This window comes from Petaurus breviceps, unplaced genomic scaffold (genome assembly GCF_028583685.1).
Source record: "Petaurus breviceps papuanus isolate PSGF00001 unplaced genomic scaffold, PetGlider_PUasm1.0 76, whole genome shotgun sequence".
NCBI classification, from domain to species: Eukaryota; Metazoa; Chordata; class Mammalia; order Diprotodontia; family Petauridae; genus Petaurus; species Petaurus breviceps.
Window position 1 is genome coordinate 62,074,710 of NW_027186473.1, and position 24,387 is coordinate 62,099,096.

Here is a 24,387-nt window from a genome sequence, read left to right on the forward strand (position 1 = left end):
CAAAATTTTATGAATCCAATGATCCTAAAACTATTTTGTATTTAATTGAAAAAAATTATCTAAGTAGAATAGATGAGATAAATAAGATGGAAGAGCAAATGCACTCAGAATATAGTTGATAAGTCCAAGTACACAAACTGCTGGCAAAGAGATCATCTATTCATTAAGAACTACTAGGAAAACTAGAATGTAATTTGTGGAAAAGAAGTTTTGACAGACATCTTTAACCATATTTGACTGTGGTTTAGTCACTTCAGTCATGCCCAACTCTTCATGACCCCATTTGGGGTTTTCTCGGCAAAGATACTGGAATGGTTTGCTATTTCCTTCTCCAGCTCATTTTCCAGTTGAAGAAACTGAGGCAAACAGGGCTAAAGTGACTTACCTGGGGTCACATAGGTAGTAAAGTCTGAGGCCGAATTTCAATTCATGAAGAGGATTCTGTCTTCTTGATTCCAAGCTCAGTGCTCTATCTAGTGCACCACTTAGCTGTCCAATCATATACCATCATGAATTCCAAATGTATAAGCAAGCTAAATATAAAAAAGTCATACTATAATTTTTTTAAATGTAAAGTTAGAGAATATTCATAGCTAGAGGATCCCTAACCAAAGGATAGAAAAAGACAAAAGTACATAATTTTAATTAAACACAAAAGCCATCGCACAAATACATTCAGATAGATCCAGAAGAAAAGATTTGGAGTAGGAGGATATCTTGATAGGACACATAGCTACTAAGCATCTAATATTCACAAATCTAAAGATATCTGACACTAATCCATCTGATGAGGATACTTTTTCCAGTAGACAAATGGTTAAAGCATATGAAACCTTTTGGAAGAATGGAAACTATCAATAGCCTTCTCATAAGTATTCAAAATCACCAATAATTAAAGAAATAAAAACTAAAACAATTGTGAAGTATCATCACCAATTTGGAAAAGATGCTAAAAGATTGTGAATTTCAGAACTGATAAGGATATATTAAGGTAATGCACCTGTGACTTGGCCCAAATTTCTAGAAAAAAAAAAGGATGAAATTATTCAAGGAAAATCTCTTTTATACCCTTTAACCAAGCGATCACATTTCTGATTTCATATCCCAATGAAGTTAACATCAACAATGAGAAGACCTCTATGTACAAAGACATTCACAGTAGTACTAATTGTAACAGCAAAACACAAGAAACAAAGTGTGCCCAATGGTTGGACAATGGCTAAGTTGTACATGAATATAATGGAATATGATGATATTGTAAGGAAACAAGGTTTAGCCTAGAAAAGAGAAGACTTATGAAAGACATATTAGTCGCCCTCAAGTCTTTGAAGGGCTGCTTAGAACAGTAGGATTACACTCTTTTGGTTTGGTCCCAGTGGGAAGAAATAGGAATGAAGGGTAGAAATTAGAAAGAGACAAATTTTGGTTTAATGCAGGGAAAGTCTAACAACTGGGGCTATCCAAAAGTGGAATGGGCTACTCAGACATAAAGGATTTGTCTTCATCAAAAGTCTTCAGGAAAAGGCTACACGACTACTTTTCTAGATATACTGTATAAGTATTTCTTTTTCAAGCATTATTTGGTGTGAATCGCCATCGAGGTCCCTTCCAACTCTGAAATTCTGCAGGATTTAAACTGGAAATAGAATTCCTGCATAGGAACATAAAACACTAGATTAGCATTTTGAGAACCTGGTTTTGAATCCTTGCCCCCGCAATTCACCCTAAGTGAACTGGGCCAAATCATTTAACCTTTCAGGCCTCAACATTCTCACTTGTAAAATCAGGAGGTTGGTCTAGATAATCTGTATTTCCTTCCAGGTTGGAATTCTATATTCCTAAAAGCTGCCATAAGAATGAAGGATTAGATTTTCTCTTCCAGGCTCTAGATTATAGATCTTGGTAGGAACAAAGCACGGAAATGGAAGAGAATCATATTCTAATTGTATATAAGGAAAGCTTCCTAACAATTACAAATGACCCAAAGGGGCATGGATTGCTTCTTTTTTTAATTTTAATTTTTTGCTTTTTGGAGGAGGGAAAGGCAGGGCAATTGGAGTTAAGTGACTTGCCCAAGGTTACATGGCTAGTAAGTGTAAAGTGTCTGAGGGCCAATTTGAACTCCAGGGCCGGTGCTCTATTCACTGTACCACCTAGCCACCCACATGGATTACTTCTGTTCTCTTTCACTGAAAGTCTTTAATCAGAGGCTGCTTGTGAATAAAGCTGTAAAATTGATTCTTGGACATGTAAAGGCTAGACTTAATGAACTTCAAAATTCCTTCTGGTTAGAAAGGATGAGATACAAAATAATGATGGGATTGGTGTCTAGAGTGCTAGATTTGGAACCTACTTGCTATGTGACAACAGTCAATTAATTTAATTACTTTAAGCCTCAGTATCCCTATATGTAAAGAAGGGACAATAATACCTGTACCTACCTCACAGGATTATTGTAAGGCTCTAAAGAGATAAGAGCTATGAAGTATTTTGCAAACTTTAAAGCATAATGTAAATATCAGTTATTATTAGAAGGGTTTTCAGGGAAGTTATTTCTAGAAAATGCTCATAACCTAGAAATGGGTAGTTGGTTCTCTGATGCTCATATCCTTGGAGAATTTTTAGGAAGCTGAATTCTTAATTTGAATAAAGAAGAAATTGCTCCCAAGATAGCTTTGTATTCTTTCAATTCCCTTTTAATGGCTGTTTAAAAAATGGATGTAAAGATAATTATTTACAGGGTAAAGAAATGACTGTTTTGGCTTATAAAATGAGTCCTTTATGGACGACCTTGGGATTAATTGAACTAATTCAATACCAGACAAACCTAAGTTGGATAAAAATGCCTCCCATTTTTAATTCCCTATTTATTATGCCTCAGCACTTATTCTGCTCTAGGCACAGTCTTAGAGTAGAGTAGACCACTTTCATCATTTCCCTCTTCCCTTCTGTCTTTTCTGTTATTACTAATCCTCACCTATTTATCATAAGCAGGGGTAACCGGATGATACCTGTGGATAGTCAGAAAAAAAGTCTAGAAGGTAGAAGAGGGATTTGAAAAGGTCACACTGATGGAAGAATCCTCAGGCTTTTGTTGACAAAGAATGAGAATCTGAAATAATTCCAGACTGGTTCTTTTTATAATTTTCTTCTTCCCTCCTTTAAGTGATTTGCAATAGCATTTTCTTTTTTGCTAGCCATTTATTTTTCCTTTATTAGTTACGAATGCTCCATATCTGGTAGTGTGGACCTAAACCTAAAATCACATTCTCTGAATATCTGCTGAACTGTCTGTCTTGATAGTGAGGAAAACTAAGGCTCATGGCCTCTGTCAGTCCAATGAAGAAATGGAAGACTCCTCAGAGGTCAAGTCCAACCTCATCCTCCACCTCTATCCATTTTGCCTATGAGGAAAATGAGACCCAGAACTCCAGAGTTGGTAATCTTTCTACAGCATGTAATGGTAATGGGATTATGATGATCTTCCCTGCCCCTTAACAGGACTAAGGGAATTTGAAGATCTTTCCTGATCCTTGGTAGGCTGAATATAATCACATGGAGTCTGTGGTAGGAGGAGTTTGCTGAATGGGTGAAACAGGAAGGGGTGAAGCAGGAAATGAGTCAGAGCAGTTAGAGAGGAGGGAGGAGAGGATGCAGGCAAGTAGATAGTTAGGATTGTGAGTATTTGTTTGTGGGAAGGCCAGATCAGGGGGAAGGCTTTGGGATAGTGTTGCTTCCTATAGTGATAAGGTGTTTTAACTTTGTTGCTATAATGGATTCAGTTTTCTCGTGTTGGGACTTGACTTTCTGGTGGCTGAGTAAATGTTTTGCTTCTGTCTTCTATATGGAGAGTCTGTCATATTTTGTAATTCAGAACTATGCTGGCATATTCATGGTCACTGTCAGTGCTATGGATATTGCCTTAGTGACATACCATGTCCCAGGCTGGGCACTGAGTCAACATTTCTATTTACTGTGCTTTGAAACAGAATAGTATTATGTTAGAAATGTTCCATGAAGTAATAGTCTCCTATATAAAATCATATATTTTGATTTTGCTTTCTATAGTAGAGAAATAAAAAAAAAGAAATGTATATCCTTTCCTTCCCTGTGTGTGCCCTGATCCTTCCCAAAGATGGGGCTATCTGATTGGTGTTTTGGTGAGTAACGAAGCCCTCAAAAGGTGCTACTAGCCTTTTCTGGTCAAGGGATTTTTTACACTCTTTACACTTTGCAGACTTGTGTGGGAGAAAGGGCATTTTCCTTTGGGGCTCACAGAGATTACAGGAGGAAATGTGTTCCCTTACAATGGTGAGATCAGTTTATAAATAAATGCTTTTTATTGCATCTCTAATGTCCCTAAAACTGTTATTGTTCAGTCGTGTCTGACTCTTCATGACCCTCTTTGGATTTTTCTTGGCAAAGATATTGGAGTGGTTTGCCATTTCCTTCTCCAGCTTATTTTACAGATGAGGAAAGTCTAGTAAATATCTGAAGTAATATTTGAACTCATGAAGATGAGTCTCCCCAATTCTAAGTCCAGAGTTCTATTTCACTGTACTACCTAGCTCCCCCCTAAGCTCGAACCTTCCTTTTTAAAAATTCCTTCTTCTCTATTAAAATGTTATTGTATCTATGCCTTACTTCTGTTAGATTAAAGGAACAGTGGTTTTTATTTCCCACGTACAGCAGGGGTGCTGGGGGAGATCTGAGTACTCCTGGGAACCAGGGAGAAAGAAGTAAATATTGCCTATCAATATAGGGTCTGCCACCCAAGTTACAGGTAGGAGTGATAGGTCTAATATTTTTTTTTTAGCTTTTTTTTGGGAGGGCAATTGGGGTTAAGTGACTTATCCAAAGTCACACAGCTAGTAAGGGTGTCAAGCGTCTGAGGCCAGATTTGAACTCAGGTCCTCCTGACTCCAGGTCTGGTGCTCTATTCACTGTGCCAACTAGCCACCCGATAGGTCTATTATTTTAAAAAGAAAAGTGATCTAGGGTTTAGCTTTGAGTTATGATCTCATTCAAGAGTATGTTTTTTCAAGATTTGAGAAGCAATTTTTTTGTATTAGTCAAAAGCTGGAAACAGTTGGGTGCCCATCCATTGTTGAAAGGCTGCACCAACCAGAGACAAATGATGAATATAGAAAAATCTTGGAAAGACTTTTATGAACTGAAACTGGAGGGTAAAGGCAGAAAGAGAAGAATAATATACTTGGAATATAATTATGTAAACAAATGCAATGCTAAAAGACAGCTAAATTCAGATAAACTACACCAGCTAGATTCATTGGAATGACTTCCAATGCTCCTGAAAGACAGGTGATAAAATATAGTTCTTTCTGTTTGTAGTAGGTGGGGAACTATGAGAGAAGAATATCACATTAAATTTATTGGTTCATTTTGCTTAATGGGTTCATTTGGTTACAAGGTAAGATTAAGTAAGCCAGAAGCAAGTAAAATGAGGTATAATTAAAAAAAAGGCATTTATAAACCTTTTATTTGTAAGCCTATGGTTATATTCCTCCCTCTCCCCACCCCAAGAAACAAGATGGAGGACAACATTCCTTTTAAAGAATTATCATCAGCGTGGCTGCAAAGTGATGAGATTTTTTTCAGCCCAGAAACTCTCAAAGACAGACCAACTGTACTTCATCCTAGTGAGGTGGCAATCTGTATTAGTGAAGGAAAAACGTACTCCAAGACTCCCAGTTCCTTCAAATTTTGAAGTATTCCTTGAAAACTTTAAGGATAAGAACAGAGAGATCTGAGTAGAGAATGATTTAGTGGAAAGTGACCCAAACAATTCAGGGAGAGATGAAATAGCAGCATAGGAAGGTCCACTAGTCTACAAATAGCAGGAAAGTTCAAGTTACAGAAGTCAGGTTGAAATTAAACAACAAATCCTTATCCTTTTTTTTTTATCTCAATCTGAGAGAAAGAGAGACGAAACTGCTCAAAGGATTCCATAGCTATAGGAACTGCTTTAGTCTGAGGAGGCTGGTAATTGAGGGGGGTAGGTGGATAACATCATTGTTGCATACTGGGTTCTATCATTATGTTATTAAAATGTTAGAAATCATGCTAAATATTATAATAAATTCATAATTTTATTAAATTTACCATCAATAAATTTAAATTATTTAAATTTATAATTTAATAATTATTTATATTTATATATTTCATATATACTTAAATTTGTAAATGTGTAATTTAATAATAAATTTAAATTACTTAACATATAAATTATACATTTATAATATTAAACATATTAAATAAAAATGAATTTAATTACATAATAAATTATGAATGTAAAATGCTTTTAATGGTTATCCTTATTGAGATGGCATGTGTTGAGGACCATAGGCTAGTGGGACTCTGACCCCGATGGTTTGCTGCCAGGCTTGGATTGGTTACTCGAGATAGAGCATGGTGTTCATACCCCTGGCCTGGGAACACTGAAGTGCGCAGTGTCTACAGGGGAAAGCCATTAGGAAGTGTCCTATAAAAGGCTTGCACTTAAGACAACAAATAAGACTCTATTTTCCACTACTCTTTGAGTCCCTGTCTCTCTTTTAACTAACCTTCTCACAGCCTTAGGATAGACGACTCTCTATCCCAATTCTCTTTCAGAAGGCAGGGTTCCACTAACTTGGCCCGCCACAGGCCTGGAGTCAGATAGATTTGAGTTAGAATCCAGCCTCAGATCTTGTACCCTGTGCAAGTCATTCTTCACCTGTAAAATTGGGATGATAATAACACTCTCCCTACCTCCATACCTACCCCTTCCTCTCCCCCAGGTTTGTTGTGAGGGTCAAATGAGATAATACTGTAAACCATTTTTGCAAAGTTTAAAACTATATAAATACTATTGTTATTATAATCAGCATTATTATTTATGATTGGTGACAATGTGTGAATGTGTGTCCATATGAAAATATGCAAAATACATAACAAGGTAATTTTGGAGGGAGGGAACTAACAGATAGGGAGAAGGAAAGCATTTATCTGGTGAAAAATCCATTAAGGGCTGGGCCTTCCTGAGAACAGGAGGCCCCCAAAGCAGCAACTTATTATGTGTCTGATTTCACAATAGCTCTGCCCCGGATGGAGGAAGGAAACGGGATGAGGAGGCTGAGATTTAAACAAAAACAACAACAAAAACCTGACATGTTTGTTCCTTGGGTAGATAAGTTTGCTGCCTAATATCTCTGAAGCTATGACCATGAATTTCTGCCTCTGACATCTGGAGGGGCCCTTATATAATGGAGCCAGCAACATCCCCCATTTTGAGGAGCCTAATAACTCTCCCACCCACTAATCCCCTTCAGAAACACCCAGAAGGTTCCTGCTAGAGTCCAGAGCCCTTCTGCATTTCATTTTTGCCAGAACAACTCAATTAGCTGTGATTATTAAGCACAGTTCCTTCCATTGGACATGTTTGGGAATCCAAAAATGCAAGTGAAATTCAAATGACTGGAATCATAGGCTCAGTTTGTTCTACTGATGTTGGCACAGGATCATACACAAATCACATTTGTACAAGAGTTGCCATTTCCAAGAAGGGGAGTACCCCAGGTGGCAGAGTAGAGGCAACCCATCCAAACTCTCTCAACATTAACCACCAAAAACTTCAAAATAATGTGTCAAATCAAATTCTGGACAGGCAGAATAAACAAAAAGTCAAGGTAAGACATTTTTCTGGCCTAAGAAAATTTAGGCAGTGTAGAAGAGAGGACTGTGACATTATGTGGAAGTCTGGCCAGATGTAGAGTTAGCAATAGTGGGGGCAGCGGAGCAGCAACTTAGGGAGCTCTCATCCCAGAGACAGTAAGGGGGTGAGATAACTGGTCAGAAAGAGATTACAGAGAACTCTTTGCTAGTACGGGGCAGTTATTGGCAACTTTATTACCCAAAAGTGGGTCTGGGTCACAGTTCCAGGGTGGAGAAGAATGCTTGGGGTCTGTCACAAAGGGAGCAGGGGCCCTGGTCACAGTAACAAAGCAGAGCGGAGGTCTAGTGCTTGCTGCTTCAGAGGAGCAGGGGCCCTCATCATATAAAGACCATAGCACAGAACAGGAAAGCACTGACCACACCTCTTCCCAGATCACACCACCTTAGAAGCATAAAAAACTTGCAGATCTCTGGAACTAGCGCTGAAAACAGTGACACAAAAAAGATCGAAACTCAGGACAGTGCCTCCCCAACCTCAGGTGAGCAGAGTCCAATTTTAACATAAAGTTTAAAGTCAAGAAATAAGGCTGGAAAAATTATCAAATAACAAAAAAAAAATTGACCACAAAAAGCTACTACAGTGGCAGGTAAGTCCAAGTCACGAACTCAAAAGAAAACAATGTGAAAACAGACAAAAGCAAAGACACAAAGAAAAATGCTAATAGGACCCAAGTCCAATTGAATTACAGTAAGAGATAAGAGTGGTAGAACAAAACTGGGAAAAGAAATAAGAGTGATACTAAAAAATTATGAAAAGAGAATTAATAGTTTTAGTAAAAGAAGCACCAAAAATACTGAAGAAAATAATATCTTAAAGAAAAGAATTGAACTAATGGTAAAAAAGGCAAAAAAAAAAATCGCCAAAGAAAGGAAATCCTTAGAAAGAACTGGTCAAATGGAAAAATAGGTAGAAAGTCTCACTGAAGAAAATAATTTCTTAAAAATTAGAACTGGGCAAATGATTTCATCATTATTAAATGGTTAATGATTTCATGAAACATCAAAGAAAAACAAAACAAAGTCAAAAGAATGAAAAAAAATGAAGAAACTATGAAATATCTCATTGAAAAAAACCAATTGATCTGGAAAACAGATAGAGGAGAGATAATATAAGAATTATGGGACTACCTGAAAACCAAGATCAAAGAAAGATCCTAGACATTGCATTTCAAGAAATTATCAAGTGAAACTGCCCCAATATCTTAGAATCAGAGGGCAAAATAGAAATGGAAAGAACCTATCAATCAACTCCTGAAAAAGGTCTCAATGATGAAAACTCCCAGGAATAATATAGCCAAATTCCAAAGTTCTCAGGTCAAAGAGAAAATACTTGAAGCACCCAAAAAGAATCAATTAAAGTACTGTGGAACCATAGTCAGGATATCACAAAATTTATTGGCTTCCCTGTGAAAAGAGAGGAGGGCTTGGAATAGGTTATTCCGGAAGGGACAGGTTTACAACCAAGAATAACCTACCCAACAAAACTGAGTATAATCTTTCGGGTGAAAAAATGGATATTTAATAAAATAGAGGACTTCTAAGCATTCATGATGAAAAGACCAGAGCTGAATAGAAAATCTGACATTCAAACACAAGACAAGAGAAGCAAAGAAAGGTAAACATGAAAGATTAATCTTAATAAAGATAAACTGTTTATATTCCTATATAGGGAAATGACATATAAAACTCCTAAGAACTTTATTATTATTAGAGGAGTTGAAAGGAGTTTACACAGAAGGCATGGGTGTGAGTCAATTATGTTGCAATGATCCCAAAAGAAAAAATAAAGGGATAATAAAAAGGGATGCTCTAAGAGAAGAGAGAAGGGGAAGGTAAAATGGGGAAATTTTCCTCACATAAAAGAGGTATGCAAGGAATGGGATGAGTCACCCATAAAATGGAAGTTGACAGCAGAAACCAGATTAGAAACCAGAATCCCACAGTGTGTTGTTTATAAGAGACACATTTGAAATAGAAAATCAAACAAAGAGTTAAAAAATAAAGGCATAGAACAGAAACTAATGTGGTTTAACTAAACTTAATTGAACATAATAATATGAATAATGAATAAGGGACAGGGGTAGCTATCATGATTTCAGACAAAGCAAAGCAAAAGATAAAACTAATGAAAAATGGTAATAAGGGAAACTACATTATGCTAAAAGGTATCATAGATGATGAAATAATATAAAAAATTTTATGACTTCATTTCTCAAATTTATACTTAGTATAGAACTGAGTCAAATTTATAAAAATAAAAGTCATTCCCCAATTCATAAATGGTCAAAGGATATGAACAGGCTGATTTCAGAAGAAGAAATCAAAGTCAGCTATAGTCATATGAAAACACATTCCAAATCACTACAGATTAAAGAAATGCAAATTAAAACATCTCTTAGATATTACCTCACATCTATCAGAAAGGAAAAATGCTGGAGGGGAGGAGAGAAAAAAAATTACACCAAAGAACTAACTAGTAGAGTAGTGAACTGGTCCAACCATTCTGGAGAACAAGTTGGAACTAGGCCCAAAGGGCTATAAAATTGCATACCCTTTGACCCAGCAATACCACTACTACATCTGTATCCCAAAGAGAACAAAGGAAAAAAGAAAAGGACCTATTTGTACAAAAATATTTATAGCAGTTCTTTCTGTGGTGACAAAGAACTGGAAATCGAGGGGATGCCCATCAACTGGGGAATAATTGAAGAAGTTGTGGCATATGATTGTGATGGGAGTACTAATGTGTTGAGAAATAAGGAGGGGGGGTGGTTTCAGGAAAAAAAAAACTTGACAAGACCTATATGAACTGATGCAAAGTAAAGTGAGTAGAACTGGGAGATCATTATGCACAGTAACAGCAAAGCTGTAATGATGACCAACTGTGAAAGACTTGGCTGCTATGAACAATATAATGATACAAGACAATTCCGAAGGACTCATGATGAAAAAATGCTATCCGCTTCCAGAGAGAGAAAGAGCTAATGAACTAGTACAGACCGAAGTATAATTTTCTCACTTTATTTTTCTTGCTTTTTTTTGGAAATATGGTTAATATGGAAATAGGTTTTGCATAATTTCACACGCATAATTGCTGTCATATTGCTTGCCTTCTCAATGGGGAGGGGAGGGGGGAAAATTTGCAATCCAAAATTTTAAAAGAATGTTATTTTTTTTTAAAAAGATTAGTATAAAAAGTGTTGCCAATGTCCATTTCTGAGCTGCTGTCTTTACTTTCAATCCTAAAACCAAACCTAGGTTTCCTTAGTCACTGAAAAAGTAAGACCCTTTCTCTCAGTGATCAGGGGACGGATGGGGAGAGAAATTACATCTTTATCTCTAAATGCAATTTAATATTTTCTTACAATATTTAAAAAGAGTATTCTGAGAATGGGTCCAGAGGTTTTGCCAGACTGCCAAGGGAGTTGAAGTCATAGATAAGGTTAAGAATTTCTTTCTTAGAGTGTGGTCATTTTAAAGAATTCAATTCCTCATGATAAGCTCTTCCCAGTTCACAATATTAACACAAACATGAGCAAATCTGAAGTCCAATGATATCTTTATCATACAAAGTTTATATTATATGAGTGTTCTGTCTATGCATAGCTCCATGGACAGAAATCTGGCATTAGAGTCAGGAAGATCAAGGCTCACGTCCTGTATGACACAAACTGGATGAATGACTCTGGATAGTTCTCTGTGAAATTGTCCAAGACTATTAAGGCTCATAGCATTTGCTGATTTGGATTAGTAGAGGGAGTTAGTTGCCTCACCAGAGAGCGCTATATATCAATGAAATCAGAAGTGCAGTTCAAACATATTTCTTCTGTTAAGTATATGTATATGATATAATACAATATAGAATATACAATGCATAGTATAGAAAACACACAAATAGTATGTGTGTATAAAATGTTAATACAACATATAAAATTATGCATAATTTTATATCTACACCACACGTGTCATATCTGTATATATATATATATATATATATATATATATATGAAATTACTTACAGAGTCAGAGAAAGTATTCATCTGATTGGTGAATTAGGTAAACATAATTTCTTCATCTGAGAGTTCTATACCAATGAAATAATAGATTTGTGGTTCTTTCCCTTCCCTCTCTATGCATTTATAAGCATATTCTACAGTGTGTAGAACTCCCAATGTGGCTACTCCCTCCACCCCACAAAGACAGATTCCAAGTCCTTTGAAATCTATAGTACTTCAGACTTTTCTGTACCAAAGGTACTAAAAAGTTCAGTGACTTGACCATGATCACACAGCTGGTATGTGTTTCAGAGGCAGAATTTGAACCCAGGTCTTTCTAACTCAGGTCACTATGCTGCCTCAATTACATATTAGACGTTTATCATACTGATGTATGTGTGACTCTTTATATAATTTGACTAGGATTACTATTAAATGTATAGATGATGTTTGGAAACTTTTTTTTAAATTATATATATTTCATGCTTTTCAATGCTTCTGAACCCAAACCTCCAGTAGTGGTATATTTTTAAAAATTCTGTTGGCATCACAGCTAAATGAAAAAGCCCTTCTCCAAAGGAGTGATGATACTGAAGTAAGCTCCTACTGAATTCCTCTCCTGGCTGCTAAAGCAAGATTCTACCTCCCTGGAATGTTTACCTCTTTTCCTATGGATTTTCCTATGGAGATAGGTGGTGAGAAGGGTGGTATCCAGGGGAGAGTGGAGAGGGAGAGGAGGACAGAGAAGAAAGCTTTTCCCTCCCTAATAACCAACAACATTCACTAAAAGTGCCTTCCTGGGACTTGAGTTAGCATTGCCTACAAGAGTAATAAACTGGAGATAAGGCCCCAGTTGGTATCTGGTAAGATATCAAATGGCAAGAAACACAATTCCAATGAGTATTATTCCCCAATTCACACAGTGCTTGGCAGTATCATGGGCTCATGTTCACTGATGGCAATTTAAATGATAATAAGGAATCCTGAAATGATTGCATACTGTAATCCCCTACTAGTGGAGATGTCAAGCACCCTTAAGTACACTATGGCTCCTTCTTGTCATTCTTTATTCTTGAAATGACCCTTTCCTCTGTGCCTATCTGCAGCAAGTTACCTCCTTTCTATTCTTCAAGACTCTTAAAAAAATCTAACTTTCTCCTGAAAGTTTGATTACCTTGAATCAAGGGTGATGTGGTTATTCATTGTGACTTCAAACCCACAATCAATGAAAGAAGATATTTGAGATGTAAGACTAGTACCAAGAGGCCCTGTCCTGGGAAATTAGGTGGATATGATTCACAGAAGAGATTTTCCACTCATTCTGTGCATGCATGTTCTTCCTATATTTGTATAAACATGTCTTTGCAGAAAAATGGAAGTAGATTTGGTCTAAATGTCAATACTGCTATCTTACTGATCCAAGCTGAAGAAGCATCCCTCTCAATCCATCCCTCCTTTCTCATGGGGTCCAGTATCAAGATCTCTTAATATCACAAGGGCTCTCCCTCCAGTAGCTTGAAGAAGCCTAGTCCTAGCATAAGTCTAGACTACCTCATGTAATTTTAGGGCAGAAAACTATCTACTCTAGAGTGGTGTCATAGAAAGGTAATTTGGGAGTCAGAAGCCCTGAGCTCAAATTCAGACTCTATTGCCTACCACTTATAACGTTGACTAAAATCTTTCACATTTTTAGAGAGAAGCCACTGCAGTTGAAGGGCTGCTAGGTGGTGCCACAGTGCATAGAGTGCCAGGCCTGGAATCAGGAAGACTTCCTGAATTCAAATCTGACTTCTGACATTTAATAGCTGTGTGACTCTGGGCAAGTCACTTAACTCTGTCTCAGTTTCCTTATTTGTAAAATGAGCTGGAGAAGGAAATGGCAAACTACTCCAGGATCTTTGCCAAGAAATCCCAAATGGGGTCATGAAAAGTTGGACCCGATTAAAAAACAATTGAACAACAGATGCTGTTGACACTAAGTCTAAGATCTTTACATAACAGATAGTTTAAATGTTTGTCTCAGATAAGACTGTTAATAGCAAGGCTTTTAATTTTAGTCCTGTTCCATGGTACCATGTTATCTCTCTCTTTAAAAATGTAATAGTCTGGAGACTACTCAAAGAGTATCTCTATTTCTACAAAGCCCAATTTTGGCACCTGTTTTATATTTGTAATTCCCTTGATTAACATTTTATAAGTTCAGAGACTCACAATGTGATGCCAGTGGCCCTGGGCTTGAATCCCAGCTGTGCCAGTAATACCCATGTGACGCTGGGCAAATTACATCACCTCTCTGGGTTTCCTCTTTTGCAAAATCGAGGTGCTTAAGTGGCTGATTGCTAAACCCCTTGCCAGCCCCTGAAACCATTAAAAAAAAAAAAAAAGAAAATCACTTACTTTCCTGGGGAAAAAGGGGAGGAAGGAAAAAGGGAGAGAATGTATACAGAGAGAACAGAAGGGGGTAGTAGGGTGTGGCCAGGTATGTGTTCAAGGGAAAGAGAGATAAAGAGTCAAAGAGACAGAGAGAGAGAGAGACAGTCAGAGAAGAGAGTGGAGACCAGTATAGAGAGATGGAGAGAGAGATAGAGAGAGAGAAGGAGGAGGAGGAGCAGAATGGAGAGAAAGAGGGAGCGAGGGAGAGAGGGAGGGGGAGAGAGAGGGAGAGAGAGAAAATACGATCTTAAAAGGAAGAAATCTCAGCGCTTCCCGGGAAGTCAGTCCTCTTTCCGCCACCCTCCCCTCTCCATCTCTGTCTTCATCCTTCCCTACCTCCTTCAGCCCTAAAAGTACCCCAGAGGTATCTCTTTCCTGCCCTAACCTGCTGCCCAAACAAAATTCAGTTGAGAAAGCAAATAGGTAGCAGAAGTTGGAAAAGGAGGAGAAAGAAACAGGAGGAGGAGGGAGATGGCTGAGGAGTGATCGGTACCTGGAAGGCTGCAGAGCCTTTCTCAATGCGCTCCGGGGCGGAGATTTGGCTGGAGTGGCTGCTGTTCGCTGCAGCTGCTGCGCCCAGGGAGCAGCTGCAGCCCCAGAAAAGCCAGAGCCACTGCAGCCCTGGCGGCTTCATGGGCTTCAGAGGAGGGCTCTCTCCCGACTCCACTGGGCCTACTTTCGATTTGTGGGCTCCTCCCCCTTCAGCTGTAGCCGGAGAATGGGCTTCGGGGGCGGTGCTCCAGGGACAGCCCTGGACCGCGCTCGCTAGCGTAGCGCTTCCCTCTGGGCCTGGGCGCCCTGTCCTCCAGGGGCTCCCCTCCAAGCGCTTCCTGCGGCTTCCACCATTTACTAGACACCCAGCTGCAGATTCCTGGGGTCTGGCCTCCCCCATTACGACCTCTTTTACATAGGTGAAATATAATTTAATTTATATAAGTTAAATGAATCTGTTTACATAAGATGCAGATATATATTTAAATGGAGCACACTATTTAATTATTCAATATTTATAAATATAATTTTATATGAATATTTATAAAAATAAATATTTAATAGTGAATAATTTGATAATAATATATTTATTTAAAATATATTCACCTAATGAAAATGTAATTTTATATGTGCACAGATGAATTTAATAACCTATAAATCTAATGTATGTAATGTAAGTGTATATTGTATAATATAATAATACAATAATATTGTATAATAAAATATCAAAATAATATCGTATAATATAATATATTATAATAATATAAATAATAATAATATAATAAATATACTATGTAAACATAATGTATGAAAAATATTTAATATATTAGTTATGGGGACAGCTAGGTGGGGCTGTGGATAGTGGTCTAACCTGGAGTCAAAAAGACCAGAGTTCATATTTGATCTCAGACACTTGCTTGCTGTGTGACCCTGAACAAATCACTAAACCCCGGCCTGCATTAAACTGGAGAAGGAAACAGCAAACTACTCCGTTATTTTTGCCAAGAAACCCGCATGGACAGTATTAAAAGTACTAAAACACATGACATTGGAAGATGAGCCCCTTAGGTTGGAAGTGCCTGCCATGCTATATAGTCCATGGAAGAGTGGGTGGTGGTCACAGAGTTGGATACTACTGAATAACCAAAAATGTTATTTATATTCTATTTTATGTTTATATAATATTTATGTTTTATAAATATATAATATAGATCATATAAATAATTATATAAAACATATTTTATATGTCCATAAATTGTATTTATTATATAATATTAATTTGTTTTATAAATATTTATATTAGTAGCACAAACATTATATTGAATATAATTAACATGTAAAATATATTTATACAATAAAATATTTATATACAATATAGTTACATATTTTATGTAAATGTTATAAAATATTGTCATATATAAATGCAACAAATGCCATATTATATAATATATAAATTTGTCGTGTACATATTGACTTACATATAATTTGTATTTTATATAAAATATTTATATAATATATTTATATTTTATTATATTATCTAGCATTTATAGGATATGAGATTAAAAATATACAAATAATAAATACAGTTAAATAAAATATGAAATATCAAAATAGAATTATAGATGTACAACTAGGTTATATATTATAATATATATTTATGTAGCCTTTTATTACATATCTACACATATTGTTTATATAATATGAATATATTATATGAAATAACATACAAATCAACATATTTATATATTATTTGTAATTTAGAAATTATTTTAATATATTTATGTAAATAAATGTATTTATATAAATATGCATATATTTTAAATTGTTATTAATTATATATAAAATTTATATTTTATTTTTCAGTCAACAAAATCTCATTTCCATGATTAAAAAAGAAAAAATGCCACCCTTTTGACAAATATGAATTGTCAAGCCAAACAAATTCCCACATTGGCCACATCCAAAAAAAACATGTTTCATTCTACACTGACTTTATCACCTCTCTGTTATGAGGTGGGTAGCATGCTTAATTAACTATAACTTAACTATAACCTCTTTGTGAGAAAGCTCTGGTCATGAAACCCCAGTATAATAAAATAAAAGGGAAATTTTATATGTGCATATGGTTTGACTGTCTCAGACTCCTAATGGTGGTGGGGTCACAGTTTATATGCCCTTCGAAGAGGAGATGTTCCTGAGGGATGCCTAATCACCCCTGATTGGTTAATCAAATGGGAAGTGGGCTTTCTGGGATCCATGACTTAGGTCACTCAAATCTTGGTTAAAGAGACATCAGTTTCCATATCACCTCTCTTGACAATAGGGAGAATCAACGTTTCTCAGGACCTGTCAGAGCAAATAAAATGGACAGGAATACACCCATTAGCCTAAACTTAGAATTTCTTTTACTGTCTGATTAGATCTTGGCCTGGTCAAATCTCTAAGAGAAATTTTCTGAAAGATGAAGTAGAAAAGGGGAAAAACTCATTCCTAATACAACAATTAGTTATTAAATATAAGAGAAATATTCATTTCCCACATTAGGTACCTATTAAATACAAATACAGTATAAAGAATGAGACAATCCCTACTCACAAATTGCTTACATTCTAATGGAAGAGAAAAATATATAGAGAGAGCATAAATATAAAATTAAAAATACAAATATATGCAAAGCAGTTAGATACAAGGCAACTGGGGATGGAGAATGTGAACAGTTGCAGGAATCAGGAAAGATATCAAGCAGAAAGATGGTGTTTAAGCTTCATGGTAAAAAAAAGAGGGGAATCTGAGGCAGAGGTAAAGAGGGAGTGCATTCCAAGATTAGGGGATGACCAATGCAAAGACATGGGGACAGGAGATGGAGTGTTATTATTTCTAAGAGAAGACCAGTTTGACTTGATTGCAGAGTATGGAAGGGATGGTAAGGCCAGGAATGATAGGCTTGTGCTAGATTGTATAGGGGCTTTAAAAGCTAAACTAAAATGTTTATATTTTACACTCAAGGTAAAAGGAAATCAGGGCAGCTAGCTGGCACATTGGATAGAACACTGGACTTGGAACCGAGAAGACCCATCTTCATGAATTCAAATCTGACCTCAGATACATACTAGCTATGTGACCCTAGGTAAGTCACTTAGGCCTATTTGCTTCAGTTTCCTCATCTGTAAAATGAGCTGGAGAAGGAAATGACAAATCACTATATCTTTGCCAAGATGACCCCAAATAGGGTTAACAAAGAGTCAGTCTGCTGTGATGGAAATGACTCAACAACAGCAACAAAAAAAAAATGGCAACATGGAATTGGAAAAGTAGTTACCCAGTTGGATCCATACTTAAGTAAAATTACTTTGGCAGCAATATGCAGGATGGACTAGAATTGGAGGAGATGAGTCAGGGAGACTAAATAAAGGCTGTAGAAATGATCCAGACAAGAAGTGATGGGGGCCTAAACTAAGGTGGTAGTTGTGCAAAGGGAGAGATGTTGTGAAGGTAGAAATGGCAATATTTCACAACCAATTAGATATATGTGTTTACGTAATAGCAAGCAAAGGAGCTCTTTGTTTCAGTTATTCAGGTATTTAATACCTTGTTTCAAATCAAGTGTCTTTTAGCCTTGCTTGTGATTATATCAAGTGTTTGTTAGAAACAGAACCTGTGAAGCCCACAGTGGGAGGGATTTGCCAAAGACCAGAACAGAAAGGATGTAAGAGGTAGGGTGGAACAGGGAAGAACTGATGATATATAAAAGCTCAAGCACAGCTGGGACTGAGCAGAACTGGGAAGAAGGATGGCTTGTGGTGCCGGCACTTTTTCTGCCTGTGTTGATGTTACTTTGTCAGATCTGGATGTGGCAGATGCTGGTTCAGAAGCCCCGAAAGAGGACTCTTTTGTTATGTTTACAGAAGTCCTGGAGGAGGGTTTTACTGATGTTTTCAGAGGTCCTGAGACGTTACTGATGATTTGTGTTGATTTCTCAGACCCTGTTTGTGGGTCTGTGTTGATTTCATAGGCAGAAAGTGAATTGATGATGATGCTGGTAATGTGTGTGGACATTGTTGTAACTTTGCTAAGCTTGGTGTATAGAGCTGGACAAGGAGCTGGAGGAGGAGCTGGGAGCTTACTACCTGTGAATTCAGGTGATAGGTGAATTCAGACAAGGGCTGGGAGCATGGAAGAGGAACCATGGAGTTTGGGAGTCAGTCCCAGTCAAGATGAAAGGACCTTCCTTGGGTACTTAGTGCTGACTGACAAGATCATGATTTATTGTGACCTAGGTGTGGGAAAGCTTTGTACTTTGTACCCTTTAAGAAGATTGAATTAAGAATGATTGGAAGCTAGTCACCAATCAAGATGAAAGAAGACTGTATATGGGTACTTTATATTGATTGATTCAGATTGTGACTTACTGAATATCTTTTATTTAAAACTATGTGGCCACTTTAGTAGTAAGTTGTTATGTTATATTGTTGTGAATTCTAAACTTTGGTTTCTGTGAATGTTTTGCTTTAGTTTATTGCTGAATAAATAGAGAGTTCACTATACTATGTTATCAGAATCTTAAAGCTATTCCCAGTAGCAGCCCTCTGGAAAGCTGCTTGTGCTTGGCTTTACAATGTGGTAATAGGGAGCAAGAAGTTGAGGATAATGTCAAAATGATGACCCTGGGAGACTGGGAGGATAGTGATATGTTAAAAAGAAATAGTCAAGTTAGGGAGAGGGGAAAGATAAAGATGTAAGTTTTAGACATATTGACTTTATGATCTTTCTAGGACATGGATTAGAAATGTTTAATAGGAAATTAGTGGTGCAGTACTAGAGATGGAGGTGAGGAAGTCTAGGTATTTTCATAAAGACAGTAACCAAAAGATTGTAGAGGGAGAAGAGGACCTAGGATAGAACATGGGTGAATACTCATGTGTGTGATGTAGATGATGAGCCAACAAAGAAGAAACAGACATATAACTAGAAGATGGACCCAGAGAAAGAAGTGTCATCAAAATGGAGAGAGGAGAAAGTATACAGTAGGAAAGGATGATCTCAGTGGCAAATACAGCAGATAGGTTGAGAAGGCTTAGGCCTGAGAAAAGACTACCAGATATGGCAATTAAGAGATAATTGATAGTTTTGAAAAAAAGAAGTTTCAGTTGAGTGATGAGGTTGACAACCAAACTACAAAAAGTTGAGGAGTGAATAACAGAAGTGGAGCAAGTGGATGTAGACAACTTTTTAAAGGAGTTTGGTTTAAAAAGGGAGTAGAGATAACTTGAAGAAATGGTAGATTCTAGGGATGGTTTTATAAGGAAGTGGGAGACTTGGGCACGTTTGAAAGTGGAGAAGGAAGCAGTTGATTAGGAGAGGTTGAAGATGAAAGAGACAGAGACAGAGAGAGACAGAGAGACAGAGACAGAGAGACAGAGAGAGACAGAGAAAGAGAGAGACAGAGAGAGAGAGGAAGAGAGAGAGAGGGAGAGAGAGAGACAGAGACAGAGAGACAAAGAGAGAGACAGAGAGAGAATACTTGAAGATTTTTCATTCAGGCATGACTGAATACAGGAGGGAATAAGTGTATGTTTAGAGCAACTGACCTTGGCTAGAAGAAGGACCACCTCTTTGTCAGAGACTAAGGAGGGGAGGGAGAAGTAGGAGAGAATGAGAGATGATGTTAAGGGGTTTTGAGATGAAGAAAATGGGAGGAGAGAGTTCATGTCATATTGTCATATAGCTTGTTTTTTTTTAATTTTTTTTAGTAAAGTAAGAGGTAAAGTCCAAATTTTAGAGACAATGCAAGGGGGAGATATGGGGGCCTTGATAGGGAAAAGTCTTTGGTGAGTGAGCTAGGAAAGAATAAAAAATTCTGCCTTGCTGCATTCCTCCAGTAGCTTCTGAATAAGATAAGAGGAGGGGATAGTGGGGGCAATTGAGGAATGAAATTTGCTGGGAGAAAGGGTGAGGGTGAGGGTGGGGTCTTCACAAAGGATTGAAGACTATAGAGTTGGAATTGCTAACTATTGGGTTGAGTTTGGAAAGGAAAGAAAGTGAAGGTAGTGCAGGGATAATGGTTAAAGAAAATACTCAACAGTGGAGGAAATGGAAGCCTAATAAGGGCAATCAAGAAGTATAGGTGCTGCAGTAAATAGAACACTGACCCTGGAATCAGGAAGACCTGAGTTCAAATTCGGCCTCAGACATTTAACACAAAAACTAGCCATGGGACCTTGGGCCAGTCACTTAACCCCAACTGCCCTCCAAAAAGCAAAAAAAAAAAAATAATAAAGAAGTATAGGAGGGGTGAAGCATAAAAATATGTGGAATAATAGGGAATGATCAGATGGGGGAACAACCAGAGTTTCTTTTTTTTGTGCTTTAACCCCATTTATTTAAAGATACAAAATCATCATAGTATAAAAATTGTTACAAAACATTATCTGAAAGCACTAGCGTCTATATGTGATACAATTCTATTTCACTTCCATTTTGATGTGCTGCCATTTGTATCCAAAATTACAGTACTTGATTTTGACTGAATCTGGTGCTATATGAGTGCAATTCCTGAGGTAAATTCAATGTTCACTGCCAACATCCTTGAAGCCTGAAGCTAATCTTCCGGGAAGAATTCAGACATTTATACTCCCACATACAATACAATGGAACTCATAATTGTAATCACATATTACAAATTTCATTTTAAATTAGTAAATAGTTCTCTTGCATCTTTATATTGTTTTATTCAATCAATTGTACTTAAATTCTTAACTATACAAAAGACTATTTAAAATCTGATGATTTATAAAATTATGGTTAATGGTAGTACTTTAAAATTTTTTGTATTCTGGTAACACTTTTGATCTGTTAATCCCAAAATGCTACACATTACCTATTACCATCAGATATAAAATTAATAGAAAGTATTTTCACCTGGAAGTAGTCTTGTTTGAACTAGTCCTTAACATTAAGAAACAAGGTTTTCCACTTACTATAAAATTTCTCTACAGATAACCTTTCAAAATTTTATTTTTATTATATTGCATGTAACATCTGCTAGTAAGGCACCATACTTTGTAGCAATCAAATACATTCCATAGCAACTGGGAAAATGTTAACTTCACATTATACATGTAACTAATGAATGTGGGAGAAAGCAAATTTTAGAGGAGTTAACTTTGTAAAATTTCATAATACTTCCTATTTTGAAGCCAAAATAAATTTTAAGGAAGATTCCCAGATATGAGTATGGGGTAGACACTTTCATATTTATCCTTTAACTATGCAATTGAGGACTCTATAAAAGCTAAACAATGCCATCTTTTTAACAGGTAGACACATTCTGGCATTTTAACCCAAAGCCTGTCCCTTCATGCCTGCAATTTCACATGTCCATAGTACAAAGTGGGCCTTTTGTTTCACTTAGTGGAAATTTAAAGAGCTAGTTCTTTGTCCAACCTCAAAATTAGCCCTTCCAATAAAAGCATAAACTTTTCTAAGGTAAAAGATTGCTGAGAAATTAAAAATTCATATTCCAAGGCAATTTTCAAAACTTTTATTAAAAGCTGAAAAAGCAACTTCTTGGAAAATCTAGTTATTTTTAAAATTTAGTTATTTTTCAAATAACTGATTTAGTTTTTCCAGTTTTAATATCTTTATTACCTTTGTCTTTTAATTTTGCTCCCTATATATTTATATATGTAAATATAGGTATTTTGAAGTAGTTTTGCTAGGTTATATAATTTTTGTTGGACAAAGAAATATGGCAAAATGGAAGTATGTTGAAAAACTCACAGCTATGTTCAGCCCTATTTCCCAGTAGGGACAAAGAAGGCAAAGAGTTGAATTTTATGGTAAATGAAAGCATTTTTACTTTCCACTAGTTTGGAGTCTTCTAAAATACTGCCTAAAAACAAAATGCTTACCTTCCTTAAATCAAATTCAGTAAACTAGATGACAAAGTTAACCTTTATTCACAAATGTAGAAAAACATGACATAGCTGAATATATTCCAAAAACTAACATTTCTAAATAATACACATTATGTATGTAGTTATAGCATAATAAATAGCAATTTAATATATACATATTGAAATTAAAAGATGTATATTTGCACCAAATGAAAGCTATTTCTTCACAGCTTGAGAAACATGATGATCTTCTGAATTAGTGCCTGTTAACCTCCACTTTTCTAAATGAGCATATTTCGTGTTTTTTTTTTAATTGGACTGCATGCCAAAATTTCATCTTGGAAGCTGCAGTGAAGATCCTTTTATGAAAGTGGTTTGGATGCCATCTTTATTCACGTGTGAGAAATGAGCTATAATTCCATATAAAAGAGGTACTGTTTTTGCATTCAAGTCTTCGTCTATATTTAATTCCTTAATGAGAAATTGTCTCTCCAATGGCATTACTGGTTGACCAGATTCAACTGTAAGGACAGATGCTGAATACTTATATTTGTTGAATTCCAAATACTCTCGAATTACTTCATTAATTAGGAGGTTTTCATGAGACAGGTGTGGACGTTTTTCACCTTGATCATCTAGTGCATTAAAAATTTCAGTTCTGATCTTCAATCTTAAGTGTCCCAGTACACCCCTTTTTTCCAGCATATCTTTTAAAACTGCTTTGAACTCCGAGACAGTTGCCATTTTCCAAAGGCCACCCAAGAGAAAAGCCAGAGTTTCTAATTAGGGAAGTGGAATACTTTGTGGATAATGGCAAGATCAAGTGAGTGACCACCATATGTCTGGCTGAAGTGTAGTAAAGGAATAAGTCATGAGATTTATAAAGGTTGAGGAAATGAGAAGTCAGGCAGCTTGAAGGAATATCTACATGGATATTGAAGTCCCCTCATTCAAAGGCAAGTGTTGTCTATTCGATGGAGATTGTGATGAGCTAGGTATGGACGTCCTTGAAAAAGGAAGAATAATATCTGTCAGTATACTACAACTACCCTAATAATTGAATACTCCATGAATTTTGGCATGAATTATGCAGTGTGAGGCAATAATAAAGTGTGGTTTAGTTTTGGGGGAAGAAGAAGGGGTAAGCGCAGGGCTGGGGTCTCAAGGCCACATGTGGCCTTCTAGGTCCTTGGGTGTAGTCTTTTGACTGAGTCCAAGTTTTACAGAACAAGTCCTTTTATTAAGGGAATTTATTCTGTGAAGTTTGGATTTAGTCAAAGGGCTGCACTTGAGGACCTACAGGGCCTCATGGGTCCTCAAAGCTCCAGGTTACCCACTACTCACAGGGTAAGTGAGATCAGTAGCTGGCTTCTACATATTCAATGCTGTGCTTCACCCAGCTTAAACCTGTTTAGCAAAGTTGATTGTTAAAATTTCAGGGTGAGCATTTACACCTTGGAAATCAGCAAATGTTACAAATGAGGGCTTGATTTACTATTTTGCTGATTTTCTGCACTTAGGAAAATGATAGAGAAAATGTAATAATGCAAATTAAATTTAAACGTGTATTCTGCATAATTTTTCCTTCTAGAGAGCCAGTTGTTTAAAATTTACCATCACTTTCCCTGGAAGTATTCACCTTTGTTCAGTCATGCAGTTAAACTCTCGATATGTAGCAGATTGTGAGCATCAGGATCATTTGTAAACATGATTATTATTTCTAATCCTGTTTTCTCAAGTGTTTTGTATTCTGTAGATGTTAGTTGGCAATACTTAAATTCTTAATATGCCTCGTGTGTTAATCATCAAAAGAATTTTTATAGGTAGCCATAAGTTAA

The 24,387-nt window shown here is 36.5% G+C and overlaps 1 protein-coding gene and 1 pseudogene across 5 annotated transcripts in view; both read right to left on the reverse strand.

The window, feature by feature from the left end:
* CTSO (cathepsin O) overlaps positions 1–15,069 on the reverse strand; it is an 82,317-nt gene extending 67,248 nt beyond the window's left edge. For all 5 annotated transcript variants that reach the window (XM_069105616.1, XM_069105618.1, XM_069105617.1 and 2 more), the window contains exon 1: positions 14,656–15,069. In XM_069105616.1, the coding sequence (XP_068961717.1) occupies positions 14,656–15,054 (399 nt within the window). In that variant the 5' untranslated portion in view covers positions 15,055–15,069. The remainder of the gene's footprint in view (positions 1–14,655) is intronic.
* Positions 15,070–22,669: 7,600 nt separating this feature from the next.
* LOC138174856 (centrosomal protein 20 pseudogene) lies at positions 22,670–23,313 on the reverse strand (annotated as a pseudogene).
* Positions 23,314–24,387: the final 1,074 nt, after the last annotated feature.